The 27,058-nt window shown below is 41.0% G+C and overlaps 2 protein-coding genes across 7 annotated transcripts; both read right to left on the bottom strand.

Annotated features, from left to right (window-relative positions):
• Positions 1-542: 542 nt before the first annotated feature.
• On the bottom strand, positions 543-14,841 carry si:ch211-221n20.8 (neurogenic locus notch homolog protein 2). The gene is made up of 22 exons (XM_058393664.1): positions 14,416-14,841; positions 13,359-13,460; positions 13,155-13,203; positions 12,940-13,050; positions 12,493-12,618; positions 11,283-11,423; positions 11,056-11,181; positions 10,660-10,782; positions 10,394-10,516; positions 10,161-10,283; positions 8,269-8,391; positions 7,581-7,703; positions 6,368-6,493; positions 6,142-6,267; positions 5,977-6,069; positions 5,789-5,884; positions 5,213-5,308; positions 4,884-4,979; positions 4,698-4,799; positions 4,476-4,581; positions 3,219-3,335; positions 543-3,137 (listed from the first exon to the last, which is right to left on the bottom strand). Exons 1-22 carry the CDS (start codon positions 14,533-14,535, stop codon positions 3,059-3,061), a joined length of 2,427 nt encoding a protein of 808 aa, XP_058249647.1. The 5' UTR covers positions 14,536-14,841; the 3' UTR covers positions 543-3,058.
• A 2,065-nt stretch (positions 14,842-16,906) lies between these two features.
• Positions 16,907-26,277, bottom strand: eef1db (eukaryotic translation elongation factor 1 delta b (guanine nucleotide exchange protein)). 6 transcript variants are annotated; one of them, XM_058392796.1, is made up of 10 exons: positions 26,145-26,207; positions 25,328-25,386; positions 22,956-23,070; positions 22,781-22,852; positions 21,291-21,359; positions 20,296-20,380; positions 20,100-20,203; positions 19,796-20,005; positions 19,473-19,667; positions 16,907-18,686 (listed from the first exon to the last, which is right to left on the bottom strand). In XM_058392796.1, exons 3-10 carry the CDS (start codon positions 23,067-23,069, stop codon positions 18,648-18,650), a joined length of 888 nt encoding a protein of 295 aa, XP_058248779.1. In that variant the 5' UTR covers position 23,070; positions 25,328-25,386; positions 26,145-26,207; the 3' UTR covers positions 16,907-18,647. The 6 variants fall into 6 exon arrangements, with proteins under 6 accessions (XP_058248779.1, XP_058248775.1, XP_058248778.1 ...); XM_058392792.1 differs by lacking the exon at positions 26,145-26,207 and adding an exon at positions 24,241-24,975 and having other exon boundaries at positions 19,796-20,002; positions 25,328-25,389; XM_058392795.1 differs by lacking the exon at positions 25,328-25,386 and having other exon boundaries at positions 26,145-26,277.
• Positions 26,278-27,058: the final 781 nt, after the last annotated feature.

Below are 27,058 nucleotides of genomic sequence, written 5' to 3' on the forward strand. Positions count from 1 at the left end.
CCCACCCACTAACAGGTGCCATGATGAGGAGATCATCAGTGTTATTCACTTCACCTCTTACTGATCAGGACCTAGCTCTTACCCCTTATTAATCTCAGATAGCCGACTATTTTAAATATATAATTTTCTCTAACAACCCTGTGCAGTTTTATTTATTTTTTCAGTTATTCCATTTATGAAAATATTATAAGTTAAGCTCCTTACTTAAGGAATCTATATTTAATCATTGATCAATATATTTTTAATCATTGCATTTTTTAAAAGTATATGCTGGAAATCAAGCAAAATATCTACAACCTTCAAACCATACACATTTTTGCATATTCTTCCATTCTTACTCTGTCACATGGATTGTCTTTCTTTTATTTTTCTGAATTTCTGTACCCTTCAATTTTAAGATGAACCTGATTAGATTCAAAGGTAGATGTAGTCCTTGTAGTCGTATGTCCACATAAAGATCCTAATAAAAGTAGTTTCTTTCATACTAAATATGATCACTTGATAAGACTTAAAGAAATCAGATGCAGTATTTTAGAACCAATTTGTTTTTTTTTATTTAAGAATCCTTGTAGGGTAAAAATGACCTAAATCAACATACTACATTCCAAAAATAATAACTTTTTAATATCACAGGGTAACAGAAAGGTTTGCTTTTAACGTTAACAATTGAAAGTAATTGTACTGTGTGAACACTGGCAAATAAAAGCATGATAATGTACCACATTTTTCTTGAATGTTCTGGCTGAAATTTCTATTCTGAATGATCAGTAATACTGCATAAAAATATAATAAAAAGCACAAAGTAATAAAGCTTTTTTTCTATCTGGATTTTTTTATTATTTTTTTTAAGAAAACAAACCAAAAGGCATACTTCACCCAAAAACAGCCTATGAAAATTCAATATGATCAGGTCTTAAACACAGAATAATAATAAAAAATGAAACTTTTCAAAGAACATATAAAGAATATATATTTTTATGAACACCAGCTAACCAGATTTTATCCCTACTAAATGCTGGGGCAGTGTCTAACACCTCTGGTTCAATTTCTGAACTTTTTGTAGCATGAATAGAATCGGCGAAGGATCCCAGTTCCTTAGAAGGAAGGAAACACAATTTACAATGTCCTTAAGTCCTGTTTTATTACACGGAAGAGACAATAAGTCAAATCTGTGCTGGCAAAGAGGTTCACCTGAGCGTGGCGGAATTGTTTCCATATCTTCTGCACCATATCTGGACACAAGCATCACTCCCCGGGACACCTTTGTCCTTCTGAATCCCTTCTGAAAGGTGGGCTCTACTTTTTAATCGTACCTTTGTCCAAGACGAACCTCTGGTACAATCCAGTGGGTGATGTTTTCACATGTGAATCATCTCACCTGCAGATCCTGCCATTCATTGATAGGCTCCATGGAATTCTTTCAAAGGTTCGGCCCACAACAGACTCTGGAAACCTTGGACCTTGAAGATTTTATATGCTGTGGTTCAAACAAGGCAAGGAACATTGATCCAACCCTTGGCAGCCTATTGGTCCTATGTGGCTGATCTACTTAGTTTTGTTGCCTTTTGATATCAATCCAAAGCTTGAATTCTCCTAACTAGGGCTTCTTTGGCAGCAGACCCAAAGAATATGCCAGGAATCCTGGACAAAGTTTGTTTTGCATGCTTCTGTCAGTGAGGACTGTGCCAGCCAAACCTAGTGCTACATCTAAACCAGACCTGCTGAGAGTTTTCCATTTCTTCCAGTCTGTTAAAAGCAAGGCTTCAATCAACTGTTTTGAGTCGAGTGATGCATCTCAGCTGCCGGTTCATCTCCCATATAGAAGAGTCTCTTGGATGACGTTACAGAGGGCTTGGACCCTGAGCTACCAGGAGAGCTTCAATGAAGGCTGTGAGCCAAAACAGATGACTTTAGCCCTAAAATGATCAAGTCTGATGCCATTCAAAGAGAGAACCTTTTGAGCTTTTTGGGCTCACAACTGCTACGAGGCCCAAACGTTGGCCTGATTAAGTTGGGTCCAGAAAAAACTGAGGACTGGGGCCTGAGTCTGTGTTGACACTGGGGTTTGCACTGGGCACAAGAGTCTCTTAGCATTAGGTGCACAGAATGTGGCTGTCCTCAGACTCCAGAAGTTTGAGCTGAATAAAGCTCAGTCACTGGAATTGTTAGCTGTGGGTTTGTGAGTAGTGCGCAGTAGGTGAGCTGTGAGCCGTGATATATGGCAGAGCAAGAGAGAATCACGGGATACACATACTCCAGCTCCGTCAGAGCCAATAGTCCAATCCAATCCAGTCCAGTCCAGTCCAGTCCAGTTCACTAGTGTGGCTCTGAGCTTACAGGATTCCAGGCAGCCAAAAGCTCAAGTTCCATGAGTGGCAGACAAGCGGTTTATGAATCAGTATGCTGAGAAATGCTGAGAGACCAAAATCACAAGCTAATAGAGATGAAAATAAGTGATGTGTCATGAAGATATCTGGTGATATCCATGTTAGACACCAGCCCTAGCAGGTAGAAGGAGTGAAATACAGCACATAGCAGATAAACTCTCATGCTGGAGTTTGTGTATGTGCTCAAGATGAGTGCTGTTAGTCTGGGAAAAAATGTATAGACATTCATCTCATTATCAAACAGCATGCACTATATGAAGTGCACTATGTAGGGTGCACATGACAATTATATTATACCAAAGGCAGAGCGCAAAAAAATTCTCCCAATGAATGTTGGTATACATTTTAGGCACAAAAAGGATTTGCTTTTTGAAAAAAATTTGCCCTCTTGTCAAGTCTAACTGATGAGCCCTGGCTTATAACTTTGAGACCAAAATTTCAGAATCCAAAATCAATCAGACTCCTTATAACTTAGTCTGTCTACATCTTTATACACAAACACATCAAATTACTGTTTAAAAAAATCATCCAAATAATCCTTAGTCCAAATATGTACCGATGATATGTTTTGAGACGTATTAAAAGTGTAGGAATGTAATACAGCACATCAGATATGTGTATTTGCCTGTAAACTGGTGGGGTTTTGTATAATTTGTATAGGATTGTATGGATCATATTCCTGTTTTACTCGGACACTGGATCTTGTATCCTACTCTGTATGCCTGCAGATACACGCGTGCTTGATTTATCCTGTAAAGTCAGAAACACAGCTTTTAAATCTTTGCGCATTTTTTACATGTGTATATGTATGTGAGACAGATACATGTGTACCTGTACTTGGTGCAGAGCAGGACCCCCAGAGGTCCACAGCGATCTACGTAACTTTCTTTAAATCCTTTTCGTACTGCTCGAGCCATGCTGACCACTGTGGTCACCACTGGACAAGTCCTGAGAAAAAGAAAAACAGTCAGTGAGAGCTGGTACTTGTATTAGATATTAGATAGCAGTGAGAGCTGGTCCTGATATTAGATAAGTAGACTAAAATCTAATGTCTATAAAGAACAAAATTAAACATGTAAGTCAGACAGGCAGCTGCATTAATGATTTTGTGTTTAAAGACTATAATGCAGTACTAGCATGTCAAAAAAACCAGCAATGAAATAGACAGAATAAAGTTCTGAAAGATCTCAGCAGCACAGTGAACTTTCTAAGTGAAATAGAAGAGGTTTGGAACCATTAAGATGTTTCCTAGTGCTGACCATCAAACAAAATTCATTGAACAGGATAGAAGAACCTTGGTCATGGAGGTGATGGAGAACATTATGGCTACTGAGAGCTTCAGAAGTCCTCTGAAGAGATGACAGAGATCAGATCAAAAATACTCCACCAAGCAGACATGGCAGAGTGGCTAGACAGAAGCGTAAAAGATCTGAGTAAAACATTTACATTTTTCTTTTGGTAGACACCCTTATCCAAAGTGACAGTTGAGGGTTAAGGGCCTTGTACAGGGGCTCAGGAGAAACAACTTAGAGGTCCTGGGATTTGACCTCACAACATCCTGATCAGTAGCGTCCATAGCCTTAACCACTGAGATCCCACTTCCCCACATAAAATGCATACTACAAGCATTAACTTTCTGGTCTGATTTCCATGAGCTTGGTCCCAGGTCCCAGGTCCACCAAGCTGTCACTGCTGAGACCGTGAGCAAGGACCTGAATCCTCAATTGCTCAGTTGTATAAAAATGGGATAAAATGTAAGTCGCTCTGGATAAAGGTGTCTGCCAAATGTAAACGAGGAAGAAACCTTGAGAGGAACCAGGCTCAGAAAGGAACCTCATCCTCATTTGGGTGAAATCATGCTATAGGGGTGGCAGAGACTGCTCAGTATCAAGGGATGATGAATGAAGCCAAATCCTTGAAGAAAACCCGCTCCAATGCACACAACTTCAGACTGTGTTGGAGATTTACCTCAAGACAAGTCCCTACAAAAGCTAAAGCCTAGACTTTAATTGAGAGAGCTGAAAATGGTAACTCACAGCTGGCAATGATTATTATATTCAAGAGAACATTAGAGCCTGTGGTACTTACAACTTCTCACAACGCAGGCCGCTAGTCCCTGCTGGGCAGTTGCATGTATTATGAGGGCTGCATGTGCCTCCATGCTGGCAGGGCGGCACACAGGGCAACGTCACGGCTAAAGGCATACGTGGTACGATGAGATGCAGTCGGATATTAAGAAGGAGATGATGTTTTCCAAGCACATTAAAAATCTTATTAAAACCTTAGCATGCCATGTGAAAACATACAGACCTGTTTCACAGAGATCCCCTGTGAAGCCAGAGGAGCATCGACACCTGTTGAGTCCCACACACTCTCCATTGTTGTTACACGGCTTCACACATAGCACTGGTTCTGAGAAAACATGGAAGTAGGTACATACAGTAGATGATATGTGTGTATGTGTGTGTGTGCATGTGTGTGTGAGTGTGTGTTTACCTATCTGACAGCGAGCTCCCTGCCAAGCTCCTGCACAGCTACAGGTGTTGATATCCACACACCTCCCACCGTTCAGACAAGGAGGAGTACAAAGCGCTAAACACACATTCAGATTTAGAGCAACAGACATAACACACTCCGAATCAATTTCCTCCTGATGCTGGAGGTGCATGTGCTTGTGGTTTCTGGACATCACACTGGTGTTCATTCTGAATCAGATTTGGACTTCAGTTAACTTGTGAATCAGTGAGACACAATACCAGACCTCCTCCTTTTAGGACAGCATCATGGGAACAAGTTTGGCTACAAAAGCAAACTCATATACTCACGAGTGAGACACTGAGGGCCAGAATAATCAGACGGACAATAGCAGACGTTAGGAGCTACACACCGACCACCGTTTCCACACGGCAGCTCACACACAGCTTTAGAAACAAAAAATAAGGAATACACGCCAATTTTAAAAATGGTTTAAGATGCATAGTGTGTGTGTGTGTGTGTGTGTGTATGTGTGTGAGCGTGAGTGTGTGTGTGTATTCTCACACACAGCTTTAGAAAACAAAAAAAACAAAAGAACAAAATTCACACTGATAATAAAAAGGGATAAAGGCTCATTGTGTGTGTGTGTGTGTGTGTGTGTGTGCATCAAACTTAGCAAAACTGTCACAAGTTCTAAAAAGGTTATCTGTCAAGTCATACACTCTGATTTTAAAAATGGCTTAAGATGCATATTGTCTGTGTGTGTGTGAAATGTGTTTTCACACCTAGGTATAGAAAACAAGCAAATACAAAAAATTCTTTTTAACACTGATTTAAAAAATGGATAAAGGCTCATTGTGTGTGTGTGTGTGTGTTTTTCTATCATTAAAATGTCTATGTGTGTTGGAAGGGGGTTAGTGATCTACCTGTATGGCAACCCTCTCCAGTCCAGCCAGGACGACACAGACACGTGTTCCAGCGCATACACGTCCCTCCATGAGCACAGGGTGGAGAGCACATGGCTGTTTTTAACACATAACACACACACACACACTTAAGATAATAAAAATACACCATTTTACATAACACACAACCTCTGTCAAATTGACCGTACCTGAGCAACCAGGGCCTGGGTACCCAGCAGGGCAGTCACAGGTGTTAGGTGCGACACACACACCGTAATTCTGGCATGAAGGTTCACACACAGCTGAGAGAAAATATGAATATGAATATGAATAGAAAACAGAAAACAGAAAACTATACATTAACGAAGACTCACGTTGGCATTTCGTGGGATCATCTGTACGAGGTTCGAACCCAGGTTTGCAGGTACAGTTAAAACCACCTGCATGATTCATACACACTTGTTCACAACCTCCATTAAAGAGCACACACTCATTAGTGTCTACAGAGGGAGAGAACAAGAATGAAAAAGAGATTCAGTTAAAGCCAGACATGACTCTCTGTGTGTGTTTGTGTGTGTGTGTGTGTGTGTGTGTTGCTACCGAGACATGTTCTTTGGTCAGTATCTAGCTCCCAACCCTCTCTGCAGCTACACTTAACACGTTCCTCGGCTCCCAGAGAGCATAACTGATCACAGCCGCCGTTCCTCAAGGCACATGAAGTGATATCTACCAGAATGAGAATACAAACATACAGTACAAGCAGAGACATATACACACGCATACACACATTATTCTCACTCTTATAAATATTAATATTACTGTACATGATAAAAATCTGCGTTTCTGTATTAACAGCCATTTGGGCGGCTTTTCTGAGAACTCCGAAAGTGGTTGAGTGGTCAAACAATGAACTGAGTAAATGGACTGATCTATATTTAAGATAAAAAAGTCTGGCATGAAATGATTTTGCTTTCTGATTTAATAACAGAACCAGAGCAAGTTTAGTTTCAGTGGGGAAAAAAATAGGCAACTAATGGAATTAGTTCACAGCACCTGGATGTTCTTAAAGCTATCACTGTATAAAATCTGGTGTCACACAGATGATTATGAGATTCTCTTTTGAGCTTGGTTCCTTTCAATGTTTCTTCCTCATATCCTCTCAGGGAGTTTTTCCAAACCGCCATCACTTCTGGCTTGTTGAATTTAAATAGAACTGAACTGAATGGATTGTTCGTGCGTGCCTTATGTCACATACACCAGTCAGGCATAACATTATAACCACCTGCCTAATATTGTGTTGGTCCCCCTTTTGCTGCCAAAACAGCCTTGACCCTTCATGCACTGTGTATTCTGACACCTTTCTATCAGAACCAGCATTAACTTCTTCAGCAATTTGAGCAACAGTAGCTCATCTGTTCTATCGGATCACACGGGCCAGCCTTCTCTCCCCACGTGCCCATGACCCTGTCGCCGGTTCACCACTGTTCCTTCCATGGACCACTTTTGATAGATACTGACCACTGCAGACCAGGAACACCCCATAAGAGCTGCAGTTTTGGAGATGCTCTGATCCAGTCGTCTAGCCATCACAATTTGGCCCTCTCAAATCCTTACGCTTGTCCATTTTTCCTGCTTCTAACACATCAACTTTGAGGACAAAATGTTCACCTACTGCCTAATATATCCCACCCACTAACAGGTGCCATGATGAGGAGATCATCAGTGTTATTTATTTCACCTCTCATTGCTTATAATGTTGTGCCTGATCGGCGTATGTATACATTTTAAACATGCACACACAGATGTAACATACTGATGCAAGTGGAGCTGTGGTGGTCCAGCAGAAGTGGAACAGGGCAGTGGCACACATGTCCTCCTGGAGTGTTGGTGCAGATATGCGAACAACCCCCATTCTGCAGCTTGCATTCGTCGATGTCTGAATCACACAGAGGCAGAGGTGTGTGTATATTTAGTTTTACACACTCACAAACTTATTAACCAAGCCTTTCCAATATATTACTATACCTAAGCCCTAATTCGAATACTTAACTTGAATAGCATTTAAAACATTGTAAAGATATTTTGTGCCTCAAAACAAGTCACACACACACACACACACACACATCTGTGACCACTTTCACAGTAATCACAATCCCCATGAATGCAACATTCTGTGCCCTGAACCCTAAAAGTCTCAAGTGCAAGCCTTAACTTCAAATAGTTGTTGCTCTTCTCTAGGCATAAAGATCTCATATCTCTGTTTGAGATGTACATTTAACCCAATAACACAATTCAATTCAATTTGTATAGTGCCTTTTACAATGGACATTAAAATAAATAAAAAATAAAATAAAGAAATATAAAATAAAATAAAAAAAATAAAAATGAACAAACAATTTAACAAAAAATAATAATAAACAATTTATATTTATTTATGATTAATTATGTTTAAAGTTTAAATCCCAAGGTGGAAAACACAAGATTTTTCAGCGTTTACCAACCGACACAGCTTTGTCTGTCTATGTGCAACTCATATCCCACATGACAGGAGCAGAGGAAGGAGCCTGGTGTGTTGGTGCAAAGTTGCTCACACGTCACATTGCCGCTCCTACACTCATCTACGTCTGCAGAAAGACAGAACGGAACAGATGCTTGTAGAGATGGTAGAGATACGTTTTTTTCTTGTCAGTCAATAATAGATTTATCGAATTTGTAATAATTAAAAAGAAAAGACAGAAGGAACAATGTTGCGTGTTTTTAGGGGAGACCGCGGCACAACCTAACACTACTTAGAGTTCAAAGCATTTTTCTTCTTTCACATGAATTTTATTTATGTCTTATACAAATATGTGGTCTAGTTTTGTAAATAAATATAAAATATTCTGTATTTCATTATTTAGCATCCTGGTGCTCAAGCGGTAGGATCCCGTGTTCTCATTGCCGCGGCCCAGGTTCGATTCCCGGGCAGGGAGCTAACCCAGCCACAGAAGAGTTAAGAGTTTTGTCATACTGATGTACACTATATTGCCAAAAGTATTCGCTCACCTGCCTTGACTCGCATATGAACTTAAGTGACATCCCATTCCTAATCCATAGGGTTCAATATGACGTCGGTCCACCCTTTGCAGCTATAACAGCTTCAACTCTTCTGGGAAGGCTGTCCACAAGGTTTAGGAGTGTGTTTATGGGAATTTTTGACCATTCTTCCAGAAGCGCATTTGTGAGGTCACACACTGATGTTGGACGAGAAGGCCTGGCTCTCAGTCTCCGCTCTAATTCATCCCAAAGGTGTTCTATCGGGTTGAGGTCAGGACTCTGTGCAGGCCAGTCAAGTTCATCCACATCAGACTCTGTCATCCATGTCTTTATGGACCTTGCTTTGTGCACTGGTGCACAGTCATGTTGGAAGAGGAAGGGGCCAGCTCCAAACTGTTCCCACAAAGTTGGGAGCATGGAATTGTCCAAAATGTCTTGGTATGCTGAAGCATTCAGAGTTCCTTTCACTGGAACTAAGGGGCCAAGCCCAGCTCCTGAAAAACAACCCCACACCATAATCCCCCCTCCACCAAACTTTACACTTGGCACAATGCAGTCAGACAAGTACCGTTCTCCTGGCAACCGCCAAACCCAGACTCGTCCATCAGATTGCCAGATGGAGAAGCGCGATTCGTCACTCCAGAGAACGCGTCTCCACTGCTCTAGAGTCCAGTGGCGGCGTGCTTTACACCACTGCATCCGACGCTTTGCATTGCACTTGGTGATGTATGGCTTGGATGCAGCTGCTCGGCCATGGAAACCCATTCCATGAAGCTCTCTGCGCACTGTTCTTGAGCTAATCTGAAGGCCACATGAAGTTTGGAGGTCTGTAGCGATTGACTCTACAGAAAGTTGGCGACCTCTTCGCACTATGCGCCACAGCATCTGCTGACCCCGCTCCGTCAGTTTATGTGGCCTACCACTTCATGGCTGAGTTGCTGTCGTTCCCAAACACTTCCACGTTCTTATAATACAGCTGACAGTTGACTGTGGAATATTTAGGAGCGAGGAAATTTCACGACTGGATTTGTTGCACAGGTGGCATCCTATCACAGTTCCACGCTGGAATTCACTGAGCTCCTGAGAGCGACCCATTCTTTCACAAATGTTTGTAAAAACAGTCTGCATGCCTAGGTGCTTGATTTTATACACCTGTGGCCATGGAAGTGATTGGAACACCTGATTCTGATTATTTGGATGGGTGAGCGAATACTTTTGGCAATATAGTGTATGTGGAAACCGCTAAATAAAGTCTATTGGAACGAGAAGTTGTGCACCTGTGTGAAGTCATGCCCCGCTTTTCCCTACTGATGTCTGATTTCTTCTTGTGTGTAGAAATAGTTGTGTGTGTGTGTACCTGTGCAGTTGTGTAGATCATCTGCTAGTGTGTATCCTACTTTGCATAGGCAGCTGTACCCTCCTGGTAAGTTGGCACAGTTATGCTCACAGAGGCCGTCGCTTATAGCACACTCGTCTACATCTGTCACCATAGCAACAAACTTTTTTTGAAAGTATTACAATTTCTGTAATTGCAAGATAATAGTCACACAACTGTAACTGGACTACAGAGACTGAAACACAGAGACTGACCGTAGCAGAAGTGACCATCTCCGAAGTAGCCCTGATGGCACTGGCAGAAGTATGAGCCCATGACATTTCCACAGCGAGCGTTCACATTGCAGTTATGAAGCCCTGAGACACACTCATTCACGTCTGCAAAGACATCAATCATGCATAAGACACTGGCATGTTATTATTAGCAAATGTGGTGGCAAAAAAAAACAACATATAAAATATATGTATAGAAATTCTATATATTAGGATGTATAAAGAGTGAGATATACAGTACATGTTACCTGTGCAGTGGGTCCCGTTGCCGCGGTATCCGCTGGAACACACACACTTATAGCTCCCAAACGTGTTCTCACATTCCCCTTGATTAGTACACACACCTTCCTGCTCAACACACTCATCTACATCTAGAAAGAAAAAGTCTTGAAAGTAAAATGGTCCTGAAATGACCAAATACATGAACGAATCTGGACCTAACTCAAGAAAACATCAATAAATTAATTGCAGTAAGTTTTCATTTTTTTCAAGTCTTATGAGATCATGTGACTTATTATTTTTCTTTTATTATATTTTACATTTTTTTTACAGAGAGTAATTGTAAAGGGACAGACTGGAAGAAAGTGATACCATCTATCTTTTCCAAATTTTCAATGCACAAAAACACACATACACACACACACCTATGCAGGCTGCCTGGTCTTCTTTGAATCCAGGCTGACATACACATTTGTAACTTCCCTCTGTGTTCACGCAGACATTCCCTAGCTCCCTTCTGCAGCTCTCTTCAAAAGTACATTCATCAACATCTGCAAAAACAGCAGAATACATATAACACATACAAACTCATAATTCTATGCATAGATTTATTTTGGCACCAAGTCCAATGTTTAACCAGTGACAAACTCACCAACACAGTTGTGTCCATCAAGTCCAAGGACAAATCCAGCAGGACAATGACAATGGAAGGATCCAGGGCTGTTCTTACACACAGCTCTTCGCCCACATGCCTGTAGACTAGTTACTGCAGCTAAAGCACACTCGTCTATATCTACAACAAACACGCAACATTATTAAAATAATTATTAAATCACTGACATATGCAGGTGTTATTGTTACTAATCTTATCTACTAATCTACTAATAGTATTAAGCAAAAGTATATTAGCAAAGGTTTTGGGACACCCCTCCAAATCATTGAGTACAGGTGTTGTTTTTCAGGGGTTGGACTCGGCCCCTTAGTTCCAGTGAAAGGAACTCTTAATGCTTCAGCATACCAAGACATTTTGGACAATTTCATGCTCTCAACTTTGTGGGAACAGTTTGGGGATGACCCCTTCCTGTTCCAACATGACTGCACACCAGTGGACAAAGCAATGTCCATGAAGACATGGATAAGTGAGTTTGGTGTGGAGGAACTGCACCTCCTGACCTCAACCTGATAGAACACCTTTGGGATGAATTAGAGCGGAGACTGTGAGCCAGACCTTCTCGTCCAACATCAGTGCCTGACCTCACAAATGTGCTTCTAGAGGAATGGTCAAAAATTCCCATAAACACACTCCTAAACCTTGTGGAAAGCCTTCTCAGAAGACTTGAAGCTGTGAACTCCATATTGCATTCATGTGCATGTTAAGGCAGATGTCCCAAAACTTTTGGCAATATAGCATATAATCATATTAAAGGTATTTTAGGCTTGAACAAATTCAACAAACAGCTGAGCCACGTGCTGCTGTAATTCAGTTCAAACTTTACACTATATAGTCAAGTGCATTTATGTAACCAGGAGCTTTTGAGCAGCTTATGAATATGTAACTTCTGAATTCATTATAGTTTTAACATGAAGTCTTTTAATAAGAACAACAAGTACATGCTAAGCAGAACATGAACAATTAGCATACAACGATTTAGCTACTGAGTAACAATGTCCATTAATTGAATCAAACCTGATCATGGAACGTAGCAGAAGTAACAAATTATCTGTTCAGGAAAAACTGATTAAATCAGTGAAATGTTCTGCTTTCTGCTAAAAAATAGTGTCTTTGTTCCACATTTCACTCAGTGACACTACCCCAGAGAAAACAGCATTTTCTCAGAAAACAGTCATTTTGTAAATCTCACCTTGACAACCAGTGGAACTCATCAGATAACCACGAAAACAGCTGCACACAAAGGAGCCTGGGGTGTTAGTACAATTGCTGTGGTAGCCACATGGTCCTTCATCACCCTGTTCACACTCATTTATATCTTTCATAAAAGAAAAAAGAGAGAATATACTGAGAAAGAAGTCATGGGCAGTGTCGCATGAATTACAGTACAGAGTGTAGCTACTAGTAAACGTGTTAAGTTAACAGTAATCAACTATTAACCATCTTCATCTGCTAATAACAGTCAGCTAGCATTAATAAATCTACTGAAATGAACTTCTCAGTTTGTTTGTTAATAGTAAAATAAATAATACAAGACAAAAATAACTGTACAAAGGTTTAGCAAGTGAATATCTGTTAATGTGTTATACATTTATGTGTAAGATGTGTGTATAGAGTGTGTGTGATGTATAGGTCTTACCCTGACACTCTGCAGACCCTTTCTGTTTGTATCCCACAGCACAGGAGAAGTTGAGACCCTTCGCAGGTACTTGATCATTAACCAGGCTGGTAGTTGGGCTGGAGGTCAGGTCTGAGTAAGTGAGGTTTGGTCCGCCGTATAAATAAACGCATGAATTAATGAACATACATGAACAAACACTGGAATCATGTGTGTGTGGACATCTGAGTGATCACCTGTGGTAGAAATGTTGATGTCCAGGAGTCTGGTGCTCTCAATCTGATTCTGTTTATTAATAAAGACATATATTGAATGGATCTGAATACATTAACTGCTTTGCATATGTCAGCTCTTATTATCGGATTCTGATCGATTCAATCAAACTGCAATTAGATCAGCTAAAACTTGAGAATGTCATATTTGAATAGCTGACCTGGTACCTGGCTTGTGTATCCGTAGGTTCGAGGACCTCGTTGTCCCCCTGTCCGCTGCTCATACAGCTCTGGATTATTAGCAATAAAACCACAGTTGGAATTTCCATCCTAGGAGGCAGCAATAAAGTGCAGATTTTTACACTGTGTCAAACAAATTGACCTTTGTAACGTCCTACACATTTCACACAGTGCTAACCCTGTTCCAGGTCTGGAAATCAAGCCCAGACATGATGCCTAAAGGAAGCCTGTTATTAGCCTAGTTTTCTGGTTATAACCTCAAAGTCAATAGCACATGCTCATTAAACAAAGAAAATCTGTGTTGCTTTGTCTCTCTCTCACACACACACACACACACACACACGAGTTACACTTTATGTGATGTTTTGGACTTGTGTTACTTTAGCTAAGTAAAACTAAACCTTCCTAACAAAAAGGAAATGTGTTGAATCTCATACATAAAAGCATGAAGAGACATTCCTGTGATTATGGGGACCTGAAGAAAGACATGGACAACAAAATGCATTCTTTTTAATGAACGTTTACAATTAGACTCATTCAAAGTGAATTAATTAAAAGTTTCCCCCAAGAATAAGTATTTGGTGGATTCAACATTTGATTTTTTTAATTATTATTTATTTATTTTTCTTCACGAAGCCCCGCCCCCAGGACCTACAGTGGGTGGGAGAATGATTGACAGATTTGCAATTACATCCAAACAAACTTTCCGGACCGTAAACCTGTTTCCTAATCGGGTTTTCTAAGCGAAAATACACTTTTCTCAAGGTCACTGTTTAATCTAACGCTTTTTCTACACATATATATCGTGTTATTTGTACAAGTAATGAATAAACTAAATCGACTATTGCACCTTTAATTCTTATTTGAATTCTTGTGTGAAAAACGACCCGAAATGACGACACTTCTTTAAGGCTTTCCATCCTTTGTGCATAAATAACCCTTTTCAAATCTTAAGAAAACAAATAAGGAAAAAGAAGTAACCCTAAGCAGACGAAGATTTAGGTTGTGGTATTAGAACAAAGGCACCAGAAGAAGGTTTACACACCTGGAAATAAGGCGACTTTCCACGCAGCTGGAGTGAGACGCTACTGAGGGGGTCGTGACTGACTCCACATCCTGTACTGTAATGGTGTACTTCCCACAGAGGCTTTGCTCGACTTCCCATCGACTTCAGACAGCAAAACCTTCGAGGAACTGCAGCAAAACAGTTAATTTAGCTATTCTTGCTGTCTTTGTGCCACTCAAGAGACTGGAAAGAAAACTTTTCAATGTGAATAAACATGCGCATTGTTCTCAGCGAGACAAAATAATCATTGGTCTTAGGACTGAGGAAACACAAACAGTGCACTTGGAGCTGAATAGAAAGAGTAAATAAACCAAATATTGTGTGCTAAGGATGGAGTATGGACAAAAGACTAATAAATACAGAGAAAAATACATTAATAAATAAAAGGCTAAAGCACGCCCAAACAGTTGCTAGAATTCAGTTGTGGACTAATTTGCATATTAATTTATTCAGCATAATCATTAGCATATCAAATTACAAATAGGGTGCACGAAAAGGTAAGATTTTCATTTAAAGTACAATAAAACTGAATCAAATAGAGTTTTAGCAGAATATAAAATATTGAAAATGTTAACACTGTAACACTATATTGGCAAAAGTTTTGGGACAGTTCTCCAAATCAGTGAATTCAGGGGTTGGGCTCAGCCCCTTAGTTCCAGTGAAAGGAACTCTTAATGCTTCAGCATACCAAGACATTTTAGACAACTTTATTGGTCAGACACTGGTCAATTTGGGGATGGCCCCTTATTGTTCCAACATGACTGTACACCAGTGCACAAAGCAAGGTATATAAAGACATGGATGAGTGAGTTTGGTGTGGAGGAACTTTACTGGCCTGCACATCCTGACCTCCTGAGTCCTGACTTCAACCCCATAGAACACCTTTAGGATGAATTAGAGTGGAGACACTGAGCTAGGTCAAAACTGAGATATGCACATGAATGTAATATGGAGTTGACCCGCCCTTTGCAGCTATAACAGCATCAAATCTTCTGAGAAGGCTTTCCACAAGGTGTGGAAAGGAGTGTGTTTATGGGAATTTTTGACCATTCCACTAGATGCGCATTTTGTGAGGTCAGGCACTGATGTTGGACGAGAAGGTCTGGCTTGCAGTCTCTGCTAAAATTTGAGGTCAGGACTCTGTGCAGGCCAGTCAAGTTCCTCCACACCAAACTCACTCATCCATGTCTTTATGGATCTTGCTTTGTGCACTGGTGTGCAGTCATGTTGGAACAGGAAGGGGTCAACCCCAAACTGTTCCCACAAAGTTGGAAGCATGAAATTGTCTAAAATGTCTTGGTATGCTGAAGCATTAAGAGTTCCTTTCACTGGAACTAAGGGGCCAAGCCTAACCACTGAAAAACAACACCTGAATTCATTGATTTGGAGGGGTGTCCCAAAACCTTTGCTCCTGATTCAGTCCCACTCTTCTGGGAAGGATTTCCACTAGATTTCGGAGTGTAGCTGTGGTATGGGGGATTTGTTCATTCAGTGAAAGTAGAGATCAGACACCGATGTCAGGTGAGATGGTCTGGGGTGCAGTCAGTGTTAAATTTCATCCCAACGGTGCTCATTGGGTTTGATTTATTCACTGCAACTAAGGGGCCAAGCCCAAGTCCTGAAAAACAACACCTGAATTTAATGATTTGGAAAGGTGTCCCAACACTTTTGGCAATATAGTGTATCTCCAATAAGTTTAAAATGAAAAATGATAAGTGAGATGGTGGGAAAAACAATGGTGATCAATGATTGGTTGTCGGGAATAGTGATGATAACTGATAGGTTGCAAATGCAACACAGTCAGGCATTACACTTCATCAGCTTTCTCAAATTTCTCACAATCTCAACTTATATATCAGCAGCTGAGATATGAGCTTGAGAATCATATGGAGTAGACAGTCATAAGGATCATATGTCTTATCATATGGATAAGACAGTCACTTAAGTGTGCTCATAAAGTTGCTAGATTTGTCAATTGATTTTTGATTAAAAAATTGAAAAAACAGGGTCATGGGCGGCCAAGGCTCACTGATACACGTGGGGAGTGAAGGCTGGCCCGTGTGATCCGATCCAACAGACAATCTACTGTTGCTCAAATTGCTGAGGAAGTTAATGCAGGTTCTGATAGAAAGGGGTCAGAATACACGGTGCATGATGGGTCAGGGATGTTTTGGTGACCAACCAAAAAGGAGGACCAACACAATATTAGGCAGGTGGTCATAATGTTATGCCTATTTTTGACTAGCATTTTATTCAGGGTTAAATCAGAGCTCTAATTGTCCACGCTCCACTTCTTCCACATGAAGTTTCATTTCCAGCTGCTTAAAGAGGCATCACTGAATACATCACAATACGCAAAGAGAGGATTTCCTATTTATACTATTTATTAATAATAGTGAGAAAATACTACAGTTAGGCGCGTTTGAGCGTTCGAACTGAACAGAAGTAACAAGTAACGGGACAACTGGAGAACACAGTCAATTCAGTTTATTATAGATACAGAGACCAAGGGAAAAGACAGTACCTGAGAGAAAAAGAGAGACAAATCAGTCACTTCTGAGTACAGCTGATGTGTTTTAGTTTATCAATGGGCCATGAGAAAAGATCAGATCTTATGTCTGTAGCATCACGGCTGGACAACTTGATCTCAGGGAACGCTACTGTACTGTCTACAGGCAGACTTTCACACACTCACAGAAATCATTGAAGCGATCTCTACAGTTTTAATCTGAAGTGTATATATATAATCCAGATATAGTCCCTTGTCATTTTCCTGAAATTAAGTAAGGCTTTATCCACTGATCTTCAAAGCACTGGGCATAACATTACGTTAAATAAAACTAGGAAAAAATACGTCTCTATACAGCTACACAGTGAACATGGTATATTCTACATCAACAACTTTCCTTCAATATTACTATACTGTATTTCTTTTCAGCAATTTATTTGGTAGTGTTCCAATTACAAATATTTGTCAGGATAGTTCACTATAGGGCTTTTCACACTGCACCCTCAATCCCAGGTTAACGTCATCCTAAAAGCCCCCAGGTAGAGGAACGTTTCACACTTTGTAATTCAGAAGCAGGGATTAGCGCCGCTTTTTACCCCTGGGTTATGAAACCCTTCTCCGAAGCGTTTACACTGTTAACCCTGCATTGTGGTGGCAAACGGATACAGTGTGAAACGATGCAGAGTTAGAATGTTACGGTTGGATCAGAAATTGCACAGCGGATGTCTCATATGTCCCGCTTTGTATAGTCAAAGAAATCCCATTTGTAGTGTAAACAGTAAATATAGAGTTTGTGGGTAAAAATATAACAAATAACATCAAAAACAAGTTGAAATGAAATTACATGCAAAGAAGAGACTTTTGTTTTGTTTTTTATAGTTAGGGTCAGAAGTGTCAGGACAAATTGGATGGCGGTCAGAAATAACCAAGTATTTAAGAAATTACTGAAAAATTAGCCGAAGATGGATTTCAATAAACGCCTGGTCAGGTACATGATAAATTAATGCAACAATATTTTTTCCTCACTAATCAAAATGGTCGTCGGTGACAAGTAAAAAGGTTAATCCAGGCTTTAAGGATGTATAGTGTGAAATATCAGATTCTGAATATCTAAGATCAATTGTAAAAACCCAGGTAAAGTATAAGCAGTGTGAAACGCCTGAAAAGATAACCCAGGATTCTGCTATCCCAGGATTTACACTGACCCAGGGGAAATATTTCATGTGTGGAAAAACCCTCATTAGTCTAAAGAAAGAGAGAGGAAAGTAGTTCTGATGCTGTAGGAGATGGGACCAGCCGATGAACGACTACACAATTATCACAAGAGAACCTGTTAGCTATTCCCTGGATTCTTCTACAGTTACAAATATCACCCTTTCACAGGCATCATGGATCCTGAGCATCTACAGTGAGCACATTTTAACTCAATCCACATTCAGATGAATGAAATTAATGTCATTAAAAAAAAAAAAAAAGTCAGAACTACAGATAAATCTGCACATTTTGTTTTGGTTTAGGTTTGTTCTGCTCATACGTAACTATTTGTGATGTAAAGGAGTAGGTAATTTTACAGTCAAAAGCACAACAGAAAAAAAGTAAATAAACAGAATAATGTCAGGGCTCTTTATTGTCAAATGTTATTTCATGAGGATCTTGTCTAGTGCAGATAGGAATGAGTTTATGGGAAAAGTATGGTAGTGCTTTAAATCTTATTGAAAGCTGCGACATCCACACTTTGGACCTGCAAAAGACACAGAAATACACGTCAGAATACACACAATGACAGCATAAAACAGAAGAGTTAGAAAAATCTTTTTTTCCCCCTGCCGTTTACTTGTCATTTCAGCCGTGTGAACATTGCCTTTTATGGAATTTTGTGGGCGTCACCCATAAAGTGAAACTCGGCTGTACCATGCACGTGGTAATTTATGGGTTACCAACATATACACGTGTGTATGAAAAACGCTAATGTTTTTTCCAAAACATTTGGAAATCTTTGGAACATGATTAGAGGAACCAGGCCCATTCTCAGTATACCACAGGGATAGTTGGAACTGTAATTACAACACAGGTTATTTTACAAGCAGCAGGACACATTGGAACTGAACAAACAGCTCAGACGTGATCATTTAGATATCCCTGTTGGTGTAACAAGCATCATTACTCCTGTAGGCACCTAATAAGGCCAAGGCAATTGTATGGGCAAGCGTAAGGATTTGAGCCAGTTTAACAAAGGGCCGAATTGTGATGGCTGGATGATTGGATCTCCAAAACTGCAGCTCTTGTAGGGTGTTCCCAGTCTGCAGTGGTCAGTTTCTATCAAAAGTATCCTTTAAGTCCTGTAAGTTGCGAGAACTTAATGGATCTGCTGCTAACATCTTGGTGCCAGATACCACAGAACACCTTCAGGGATCTACTGGAGTCCATGCCTCAGGGGTCAGGGCTGTTTTGGTGGCAAAAGGTGGACCAACATAATATTAGGCAGGTGGTCATAATGTTATGCCTGATTAGTGTATTGTATACTTACATAATCTTCAAACTTGGTGATCTCCTCCTCCAGCAGGTCTGTTCCCACCTTGTCATCTTCAACCACGCAGTTGATCTGCAGCTTCTTGATACCGTAACCAACCGGTACCAGTTTGGAGGCACCCCAGAGCAAGCCGTCGACCTGGATGGATCTCACACACTCCTCCATCTTTGCCATGTCCGTCTCGTCATCCCACTGCACACACATGTGGAAACATGGTCTGAAATTGACTGTGGTATGATACGGTTAGGGTCATCCCTGTAACTCAACAAGCTCGGGTCAGCTCAGTGCTCAAACTTCAAAGAATCTTATAACTGTCGTACCGGCTTGACGTCCAACAGGATGGACGATTTGGCGATGATGGCAGGTTTTTTGGCCTTTTTGGCTGCGTATTCCTGAAGCCGTTGCTCCTTGAGACGCTCTGCCTCTTCGTCCACCTCATCGTCGCTGCCGAACAGGTCCATGTCATCATCGTCATCCTCATCATCTGCTGGCGCAGGAGCTGTTTTCTGCGGAGGAGGAGGAGCGGTCTTCTGAAGGAAGAAAAAAAACCCAGCAATGAAACATTAAAAAAATGTATTTCCATGGTACTTGGTGTCCAGGAATGTATTTAAATAAAGTACTCACAGACGAAATTCCATTAACCACTGCCGCTGGGGCTGCTGGTCTTTTTTCCAGGACGGAGACTCGGCTCTCCAGGTTAGAGACAACAGAACGCAACTGCTCCACCACTGAAAGAAAAAGGAATGAGTGAAAATAATCGAGGATTTGCTTTTTAAAAAAGTTTTCCAATCACAGAAGAAAAAAAAACTAATTTCCCTACTTTTTTGTAGACTTTGGTTCTCCAGTTCCAGTTTCTTCATGCGTGTGAGAAGTTCCCCATGTTCGGCACTACTTCCTCCTGCCGTCTACACACACACACACACACACACACACACACACACACACACACACACACACACACACACACAGAGTGCAGTGTTCCACTTAAGTGCCAAATAAAGAGAACTGGAAACCTGCATCGATGTGACCAACATGCATTTATAGCCACATCGGGCATATGCCTCAAATGATCGGGTCAAAGAGCAGTCACCTGGACCTACAGCCTTTTAGAACCGGCCATCTCTTGGGTCTCGTATGCACTGGCTACTTGTGATTGGGTGCCAAAATTTTTGCTCAGCTTGCTTCATTCATCAATCATACAAAACAGAAAGAAGCTCTTAAATGTTCTTAAACTGAACATGAAAATCGAGAACATGGCAACTCCGGACTGTTGAACTGTGCTGAGATTCCCTTGAACATGAACGCAACTCGTACCCGGGTTCGCACTTGTTCAGGAAGTAACTGTTTTAGACATGTGTAGCATGTCAGGGAAACGTTTAGGACAAAGAAGAGGACAAAACAGCATCAAAAATAATAAAAAAAATTAATAATTGATATGGTTGTGTTCTCTATGTGCATTTGTGATGAATGCAAACACAGCAAGGTTCGAAAGAGTCCAGTGGGTCTGAACCATACTGACCGCTTGTGATCCGATCACTCAAGAGGCCTACTACAAACATACAAACTATTCATTACAAATAAACAGCACACACGTACCGGACACGTCCGTTTTGAGAACATCGCAACCCGAGTCTTTTCTAAGAGACTACTCTACTGAGCAATGATCATCACTAACAAGTGCATGCACGATGCAAGGACAGGAAGGAAGGATGTTTGGGTTTTTTTTTTATGTCCACAACACAGCACACACAAACAACGGATTTAGTTTGATGAATTTGGACCGTCGGGACCGGTGACTGATTCACACACGCTTACAGTGAGGCTGTGGGAGGGGTTTGGGGGTTTATGGGCGGAGCCTGTAGTTGGCTGCAAGGTCGTCTTCAACTGAGGGAGAGAACATGTATAGAGATGAGGGCTGAGAGATACAGCGAGAGCAAGCAGGTTATATATACACACACATCTCAAAACACACACAAAAACACATGCTCACTCACACACAAAACACAGTCACACACACACAAAACACAGTCTCTCACACACACACACACTCTTTCTCTCACTCACACACACTCTTACACACGCTCTCTCATTCACACACACATTCTTTCTTTCACTCACACACAAACACACTCTCACACACACACACAGTCACTCACACATACACATGTTCGCTCTCTCTCACACACATGCACACACACTCACAAACAGTCACACACACACACAGTCACACATACACACATTCGCTCTCTCTCACACACACACATTCTTTCTTTCACACACACACAGTCACTCACACATACACATGTTCACTCTCTCTCACACACACATGCACACACACTCACAGTCACACATACACACGTTCGCTCTCTCTCACACACACTAAAATCTTTTTCTTCCACTTGCCCCTACACACACACAGTCTTTCTCTCACTCACTCTCTCACACACTCACTCTCTTCCTCACTCACACACACACACTTTCTCTCTCTCTCTCTCTCACTCTCGCTCACACACACACACACACACACACACACTCTCTCTTCCTCACTCACACACACACACACACTCTTTCTCTCTCTCACACACACTCTTTCTCTCTCATTCTCTCTCTCACACACACTCTCTCGTTCTCTTTCTCTCTCTCACTCACTCACTCACACACTCAAAATTCAGTAGCATCTTTACACCATAGTTCTGATGGAATTTCCTAACAAGTATAGTTAAGCCATGCTGAGTGGTTTTCGAACGGTTATCTAAGCTTGCGCAACAAAATCCCACACTTGCAGGTGGAATAATTTGATATATATATTGGAGGAGCTCATCCATTCTCTATTAGTGAGAGATAAAAAATAAAGACATTTTATCCCAATATCTCAGCTGACAGAACCACGTATCCTACACGCAGTCAGAGGGAACCTGCAGTTTAATGTGGGGGGACACCCTGGACGAAGTGCCAGTCCATGACAGAGCACAACCACACACCCATTCACACGCTACACACAATTTAGAGATGCCAATCAGCCTGTTTCCGTGAGTTCCTATGACAGCCTCAGATTCTTGTTCTTGGCTGACAGGAGTGGAAACTCATGTGATCTTCTGCTGCTGAAGCCCATCCACATCAAGGTTTTTGTGTATACCGGGATGGTTTTCTGCTTAAAAAGTGATTATATGGACCACGGTTAGAATCACACAGATGACACAGTTTTTTTGTTTGGATAAGCGACTAAAATCTTAGGTGTTCCTATTAAAGTGGAAGGTAGGAGAGCCCCTAAGAAATGAGTATAAAAATGTCCAAATGATACTCACTCCAGCAAGAGACTTCTGGATGTTCTCTCGTGCTCTTGCGATGTCCTGAAGAATACTATTAGCACCCGTGTCCTGTGTTTGTAGATAAAGAGAACATTAAGGTTCATTCTGGATATGTTCATATATGTATCAATACATTTCCGGTATAAACTGGACAAACGGTGCACATGCGTACCTGAGGCGGTAGTGTGGGGCCGTTCATGCTCTCGTAGAACTTTCGTTCAGCCTCGTCGTATCGAGATTTGTCAAACCAGATCCTCTCTTGAGCCAAGCACTCCATTGCACTCATTCTGGAAACGAATCAGAGGCACTAGGTCAAGTTTTTCCATAAAAACTCCACGTAAACAAAGAGAGAATAAAAAACAGAAACGAATTAAACGGAAAACACGAAGAACAAATGGCGTAAAAGCAAAATATGATGCCGACAAGGTGGACGGGGATGTGACCAGTCTACGTATGCCAGAAGTTTTGGGACACCCCTCCAAATCAGTGAATTCAGGTGTTTGGCCCCTTGGTTCCAGTGGGGGTGTCCCAAAACTTTTGGCAATACAGTGTAATACCTTTAAAATATACCTCATACAGGAAGGAAGCTACTTCAGATCATTTGACCTTGTCCCTGTTTGGATAGTGTCCAGAATCTAATTGGGTTCATCTGATCACAGTGAAATGAAATAAAACGATATAAATTCTACAAACCATTCCTTCTTGAGATACGGCACTAAGAAGAATCATTTTTTAACCATTGGATGTCCCGATGGTTAAAGGAAAAAAAAAAAAAAAAAAAAAAAAATCACCAAGAGCGATGAAAACGGGTCTTGAGTACTAGCTTCACAGGACAAACAGGAAGGAGCTTATTCTTTCCACTCATTTTAGGGTAGAGGCATAAAAATAATAAATGAGGATCAAATTATTATTATTATTATGATTATTATTATTAGTAGTAGTATTATTATTATTATACTACACAGCATCCTTGACTAAACAAAGGAAAATGACAAAAAAAATTAATAAGATTAATAAGATTAAGAATAAGATTAATAAGAATAAGAGGTTTCTATATATATATAGACACACAGTATATGAGACACTTTTTACATTTTTTCCCCAGCAATTTGGTCACCTGCCAATTTCCATTCAGCTCTCTCCCATCATACAACAGATAAAGGAAGTCAAGCAGTCACAGGGCACTATAGCACACTCGGAGGAAAGCGCTATTCGCCCTGTTCCGCGTACAGGAGCTCATGGCCACCTGTGATTGGCTAGTGTTGCTGAGAGTGACAGGGGGTAGATTTGAGAAAGAGAGAGAGAGAGAGAATGCCATCCATCCCATCCAGCTAATTTTGCTAATTGGCTGTGGCATTGTAAGGATTCAAATTCCCGACAAGGTGAACAATATTCTCTTGCGCTACTCGTTGCATAAAGATGTGCAATTGTGTATACATGTATGTATACAATCATACTTCTGCGATAAGCTACAGCCGGTTTTGGTCGTCACGGCTTCGTAGAAACGAGTTTCCGCCTCCGCATATCGACTGCGTTCTAGCCAAACCCTCTCACTGTCTGCATGCAGGAAGTGACATAATGCACTGCTTCCTTTCTGGACTCCACCATTGCTTGGTTTCTTCTCCTTCGCCTTATCCGATTTGGCTTTGTCAGCGACAGGGGCACGTGGATGCCCGGCGCACACTTGCTTGTCATTGGGTGTGGATTGAAGCTCAGTCACACGGTACAGGTTCTGGTAGAACGTCGCTTCCGCCCGGTCGTAGAGGGGCTTCTGAAACCACACCCCTTGGAGGAATGCAGGCACAAATGGCAGACCGTTAATTGGTGCTGATGCGGGAGTGCGGGGAGTTGGGGTTTGTGATAGGTAGCCTTCATCGCATAACGTATGGGTCGAAGGGCTTTCGGGTAAGAATGGAAGAGAATGAGGAGTGGGAACTGATTCGGGGCGTTTCTGAGACTTTTCTCGGCTGCGCTGGGAATTTGAGGTGCTTGCAGCAGACGTGGTCCCATTTTGCTGCTCTTGAAGCCTCATATAATAGTGGCTTTCTGCTCTTTCGTACGCTCTGCAGTCAAACCATATAGCAGCACGCTCCGAATACAGGCCCTGTACGACTGCGCTGGATAAACCGCCTCCGACGTCAGCGGGTTTGGCTTCCACATTGGAATTGATCGCAATTCTCTGAGGCATTACGCTGAGTCCGGTACAGACCAAGAGCAGGAAGAAGAGAGAAGAGAAGCAGAGTCATGACGGGTAAAGAGTTAGTAACTGACTGAAGAAGATAATACGAAGCACACATGCAGAAGCAGGCAAGACGATGCATGCAAAGACCCTGAGGTGTAAACTGTGTATATCTCCAGTGTATTGACAGGACAGAGGATTAAAAAAAGACATTGAAAAAGATATCAGAATACAAGATACTGAGATTTTGTAGACATGCAACTAGTGGCCCATGAGGCATGTATGACTCTATGCGTGTAGTTAATATCAACTGTTTTTCTAAACTGTTTTCTGCTGAACGAATACAAACCTATAGCGTATCTTACCTTTAGTAAAGAGTAACACAATAACCAAACAAATGGCACTAATGTGTGCTCAGATTGTTCTTCACCCCGTCAGCAGCAGGAAATAAAACAGATAAAGCCAGAATAAGGCGTGATTTTTATTCGATCAGGATGTTAGAAGGCAAATTTAAGCGGGACCACTGTATATAAGTATAATCAATTCTCAATGGAACCAATAATCTATGTCAAGTGTGGGTGAAACTTTTCCTGGTTTCAATTACACACCTCAAGCACTTAAATGAACATATAAACCCACAAAAAATGAGCATAAAACACAATGGTTCAAAGTATTTTAGATCTCTTTAAAACCTAAACCAAACTCATCAGGAAGTACCAAAAGTAGCACAAAATAAGTAGAAAAATTCCAACACATGGCTTTCAGTGTTCGCCGAGAGCGCATGCGCATTTAGTGAACGCCGAAAGTCATGGCCAAGTGCGCACGCGCACGTCCTCATTCCTGCCTCCATGCTTGATTCTGTTAGCTAACACAGCTAACAATACACATCATCCTTCAAAATCTATACTCCGAAAATGAAAATGGGCCGATTGTTTAAAAAAGAGAGAGAGCAGGAAGAGTGATAGGAAACCGCATTAATGCCACATAAGATGCTTTATCCTGTTTATCCTTATGTGACGATTCATTTCGCCACTTTCGCCAACAGCAGTTCCTTAAAAGACAACGATTCATATAATTTATAAGAACCGACTAAAAAATGTTATAGGTCACTATTCCGAAAAATATGTTGATAACGAAATATGCTTCGTCATTAAAAATATATATAAATATACACATACTCACTTTGTGATAAGTGAATTAAATGGTTTGTCAGAACCTGGAACGAAACCTGAGAAGACAGCTCTGAGGTGCTGAAGAGAGATTGGCCGTGAGGTCGAGTCCATTCTTCACAGCGGGTGATAACTACTGCAGTCTTACATCTCGAAAACGTGTCTTTTTACAGCTGAACTGATGAGACTGAAATTACAATCGTCGCAAACTCACATTTTCCTAATATTCATATAAGCCAAAGTAGTAAAAAGAATGTTTTGTATAATATGACACTTCATAAAATGGTATAGTCCTTCGAATCGGTTGAATCTCGCGAGAACTAATGAGAGCGAAAGCGAGAGTTAAAGTGCGCTTTGCATTGACAGTCATGGGGGATAAAAGAAAATTGCTAGCCCTTGATTCAGACAGTTTATTTCACTAAGATTGCACACATTCATTCATTTCAACAACCAAGTAGTCCTCTAATATCATCAGTTTGCCTTGCTGTAAATGGATGTATTCATTAGGGCTTTTCACACTTGAAATATTTAACCCTGGGTCACTGTAAACCCCAGGTAACCTGAATCCCAGGTTATCTTGTGTGACCTTTCACACTGCTCATACTGGACCCGGGGTTATTCATAATCTGACGTTTCACACTGTACATTACTAAACCCTGGGTTAACATACACTATATTGGCAAAAGTTTTGGGACACCCCTCCAAATCATTGAGTACAGGTGTTGTTTTTCAGGGGTTGGACTCAGCCCCTTAGTTCCAGTGAAAGGAACTCTTAATGCTTCAGCATACCAAGACATTTTGGACAATTTCATGCTCTCAACTTTGTGGGAACAGTTTGGGGATGACCCCTTCCTGTTCCAACATGACTGCACACCAGTGCACAAAGCAAGGTCCATAAAGACATGGATGAGTGAGTTTGGTGTGAAG

The sequence above is a fragment of the Hemibagrus wyckioides genome, linkage group LG06 (assembly GCF_019097595.1).
Source record: "Hemibagrus wyckioides isolate EC202008001 linkage group LG06, SWU_Hwy_1.0, whole genome shotgun sequence".
Lineage (NCBI taxonomy): Eukaryota > Metazoa > Chordata > Actinopteri > Siluriformes > Bagridae > Hemibagrus > Hemibagrus wyckioides.

Bases quoted from the DNA above. Each gene is read 5' to 3' on its own strand.
- si:ch211-221n20.8 (XM_058393664.1), bottom strand. From the start codon at position 14,535: ATGGGAAGTCGAGCAAAGCCTCTGTGGGAAGTACACCATTACAGTACA. The intron at 13,204-13,358 runs GTACCAGGTCAG...ATTAATAAACAG, and splicing joins CCTACGGATACACAAGCCAG to AATCAGATTGAGAGCACCAG. The intron at 5,309-5,788 runs GTAGATCACTAA...TTGTTTCTAAAG, and splicing joins TGGAGAGGGTTGCCATACAG to CTGTGTGTGAGCTGCCGTGT.
- eef1db (XM_058392792.1), bottom strand. From the start codon at position 24,971: ATGCCTCAGAGAATTGCGATCAATTCCAATGTGGAAGCCAAACCCGCT. The intron at 21,360-22,780 runs GTGAGTATCATT...TCTCTCCCTCAG, and splicing joins TCCAGAAGTCTCTTGCTGGA to TTGAAGACGACCTTGCAGCC. The intron at 20,381-21,290 runs GTAAGCGTGTGT...GTGTGTGTGTAG, and splicing joins ACCCCTCCCACAGCCTCACT to ACGGCAGGAGGAAGTAGTGC.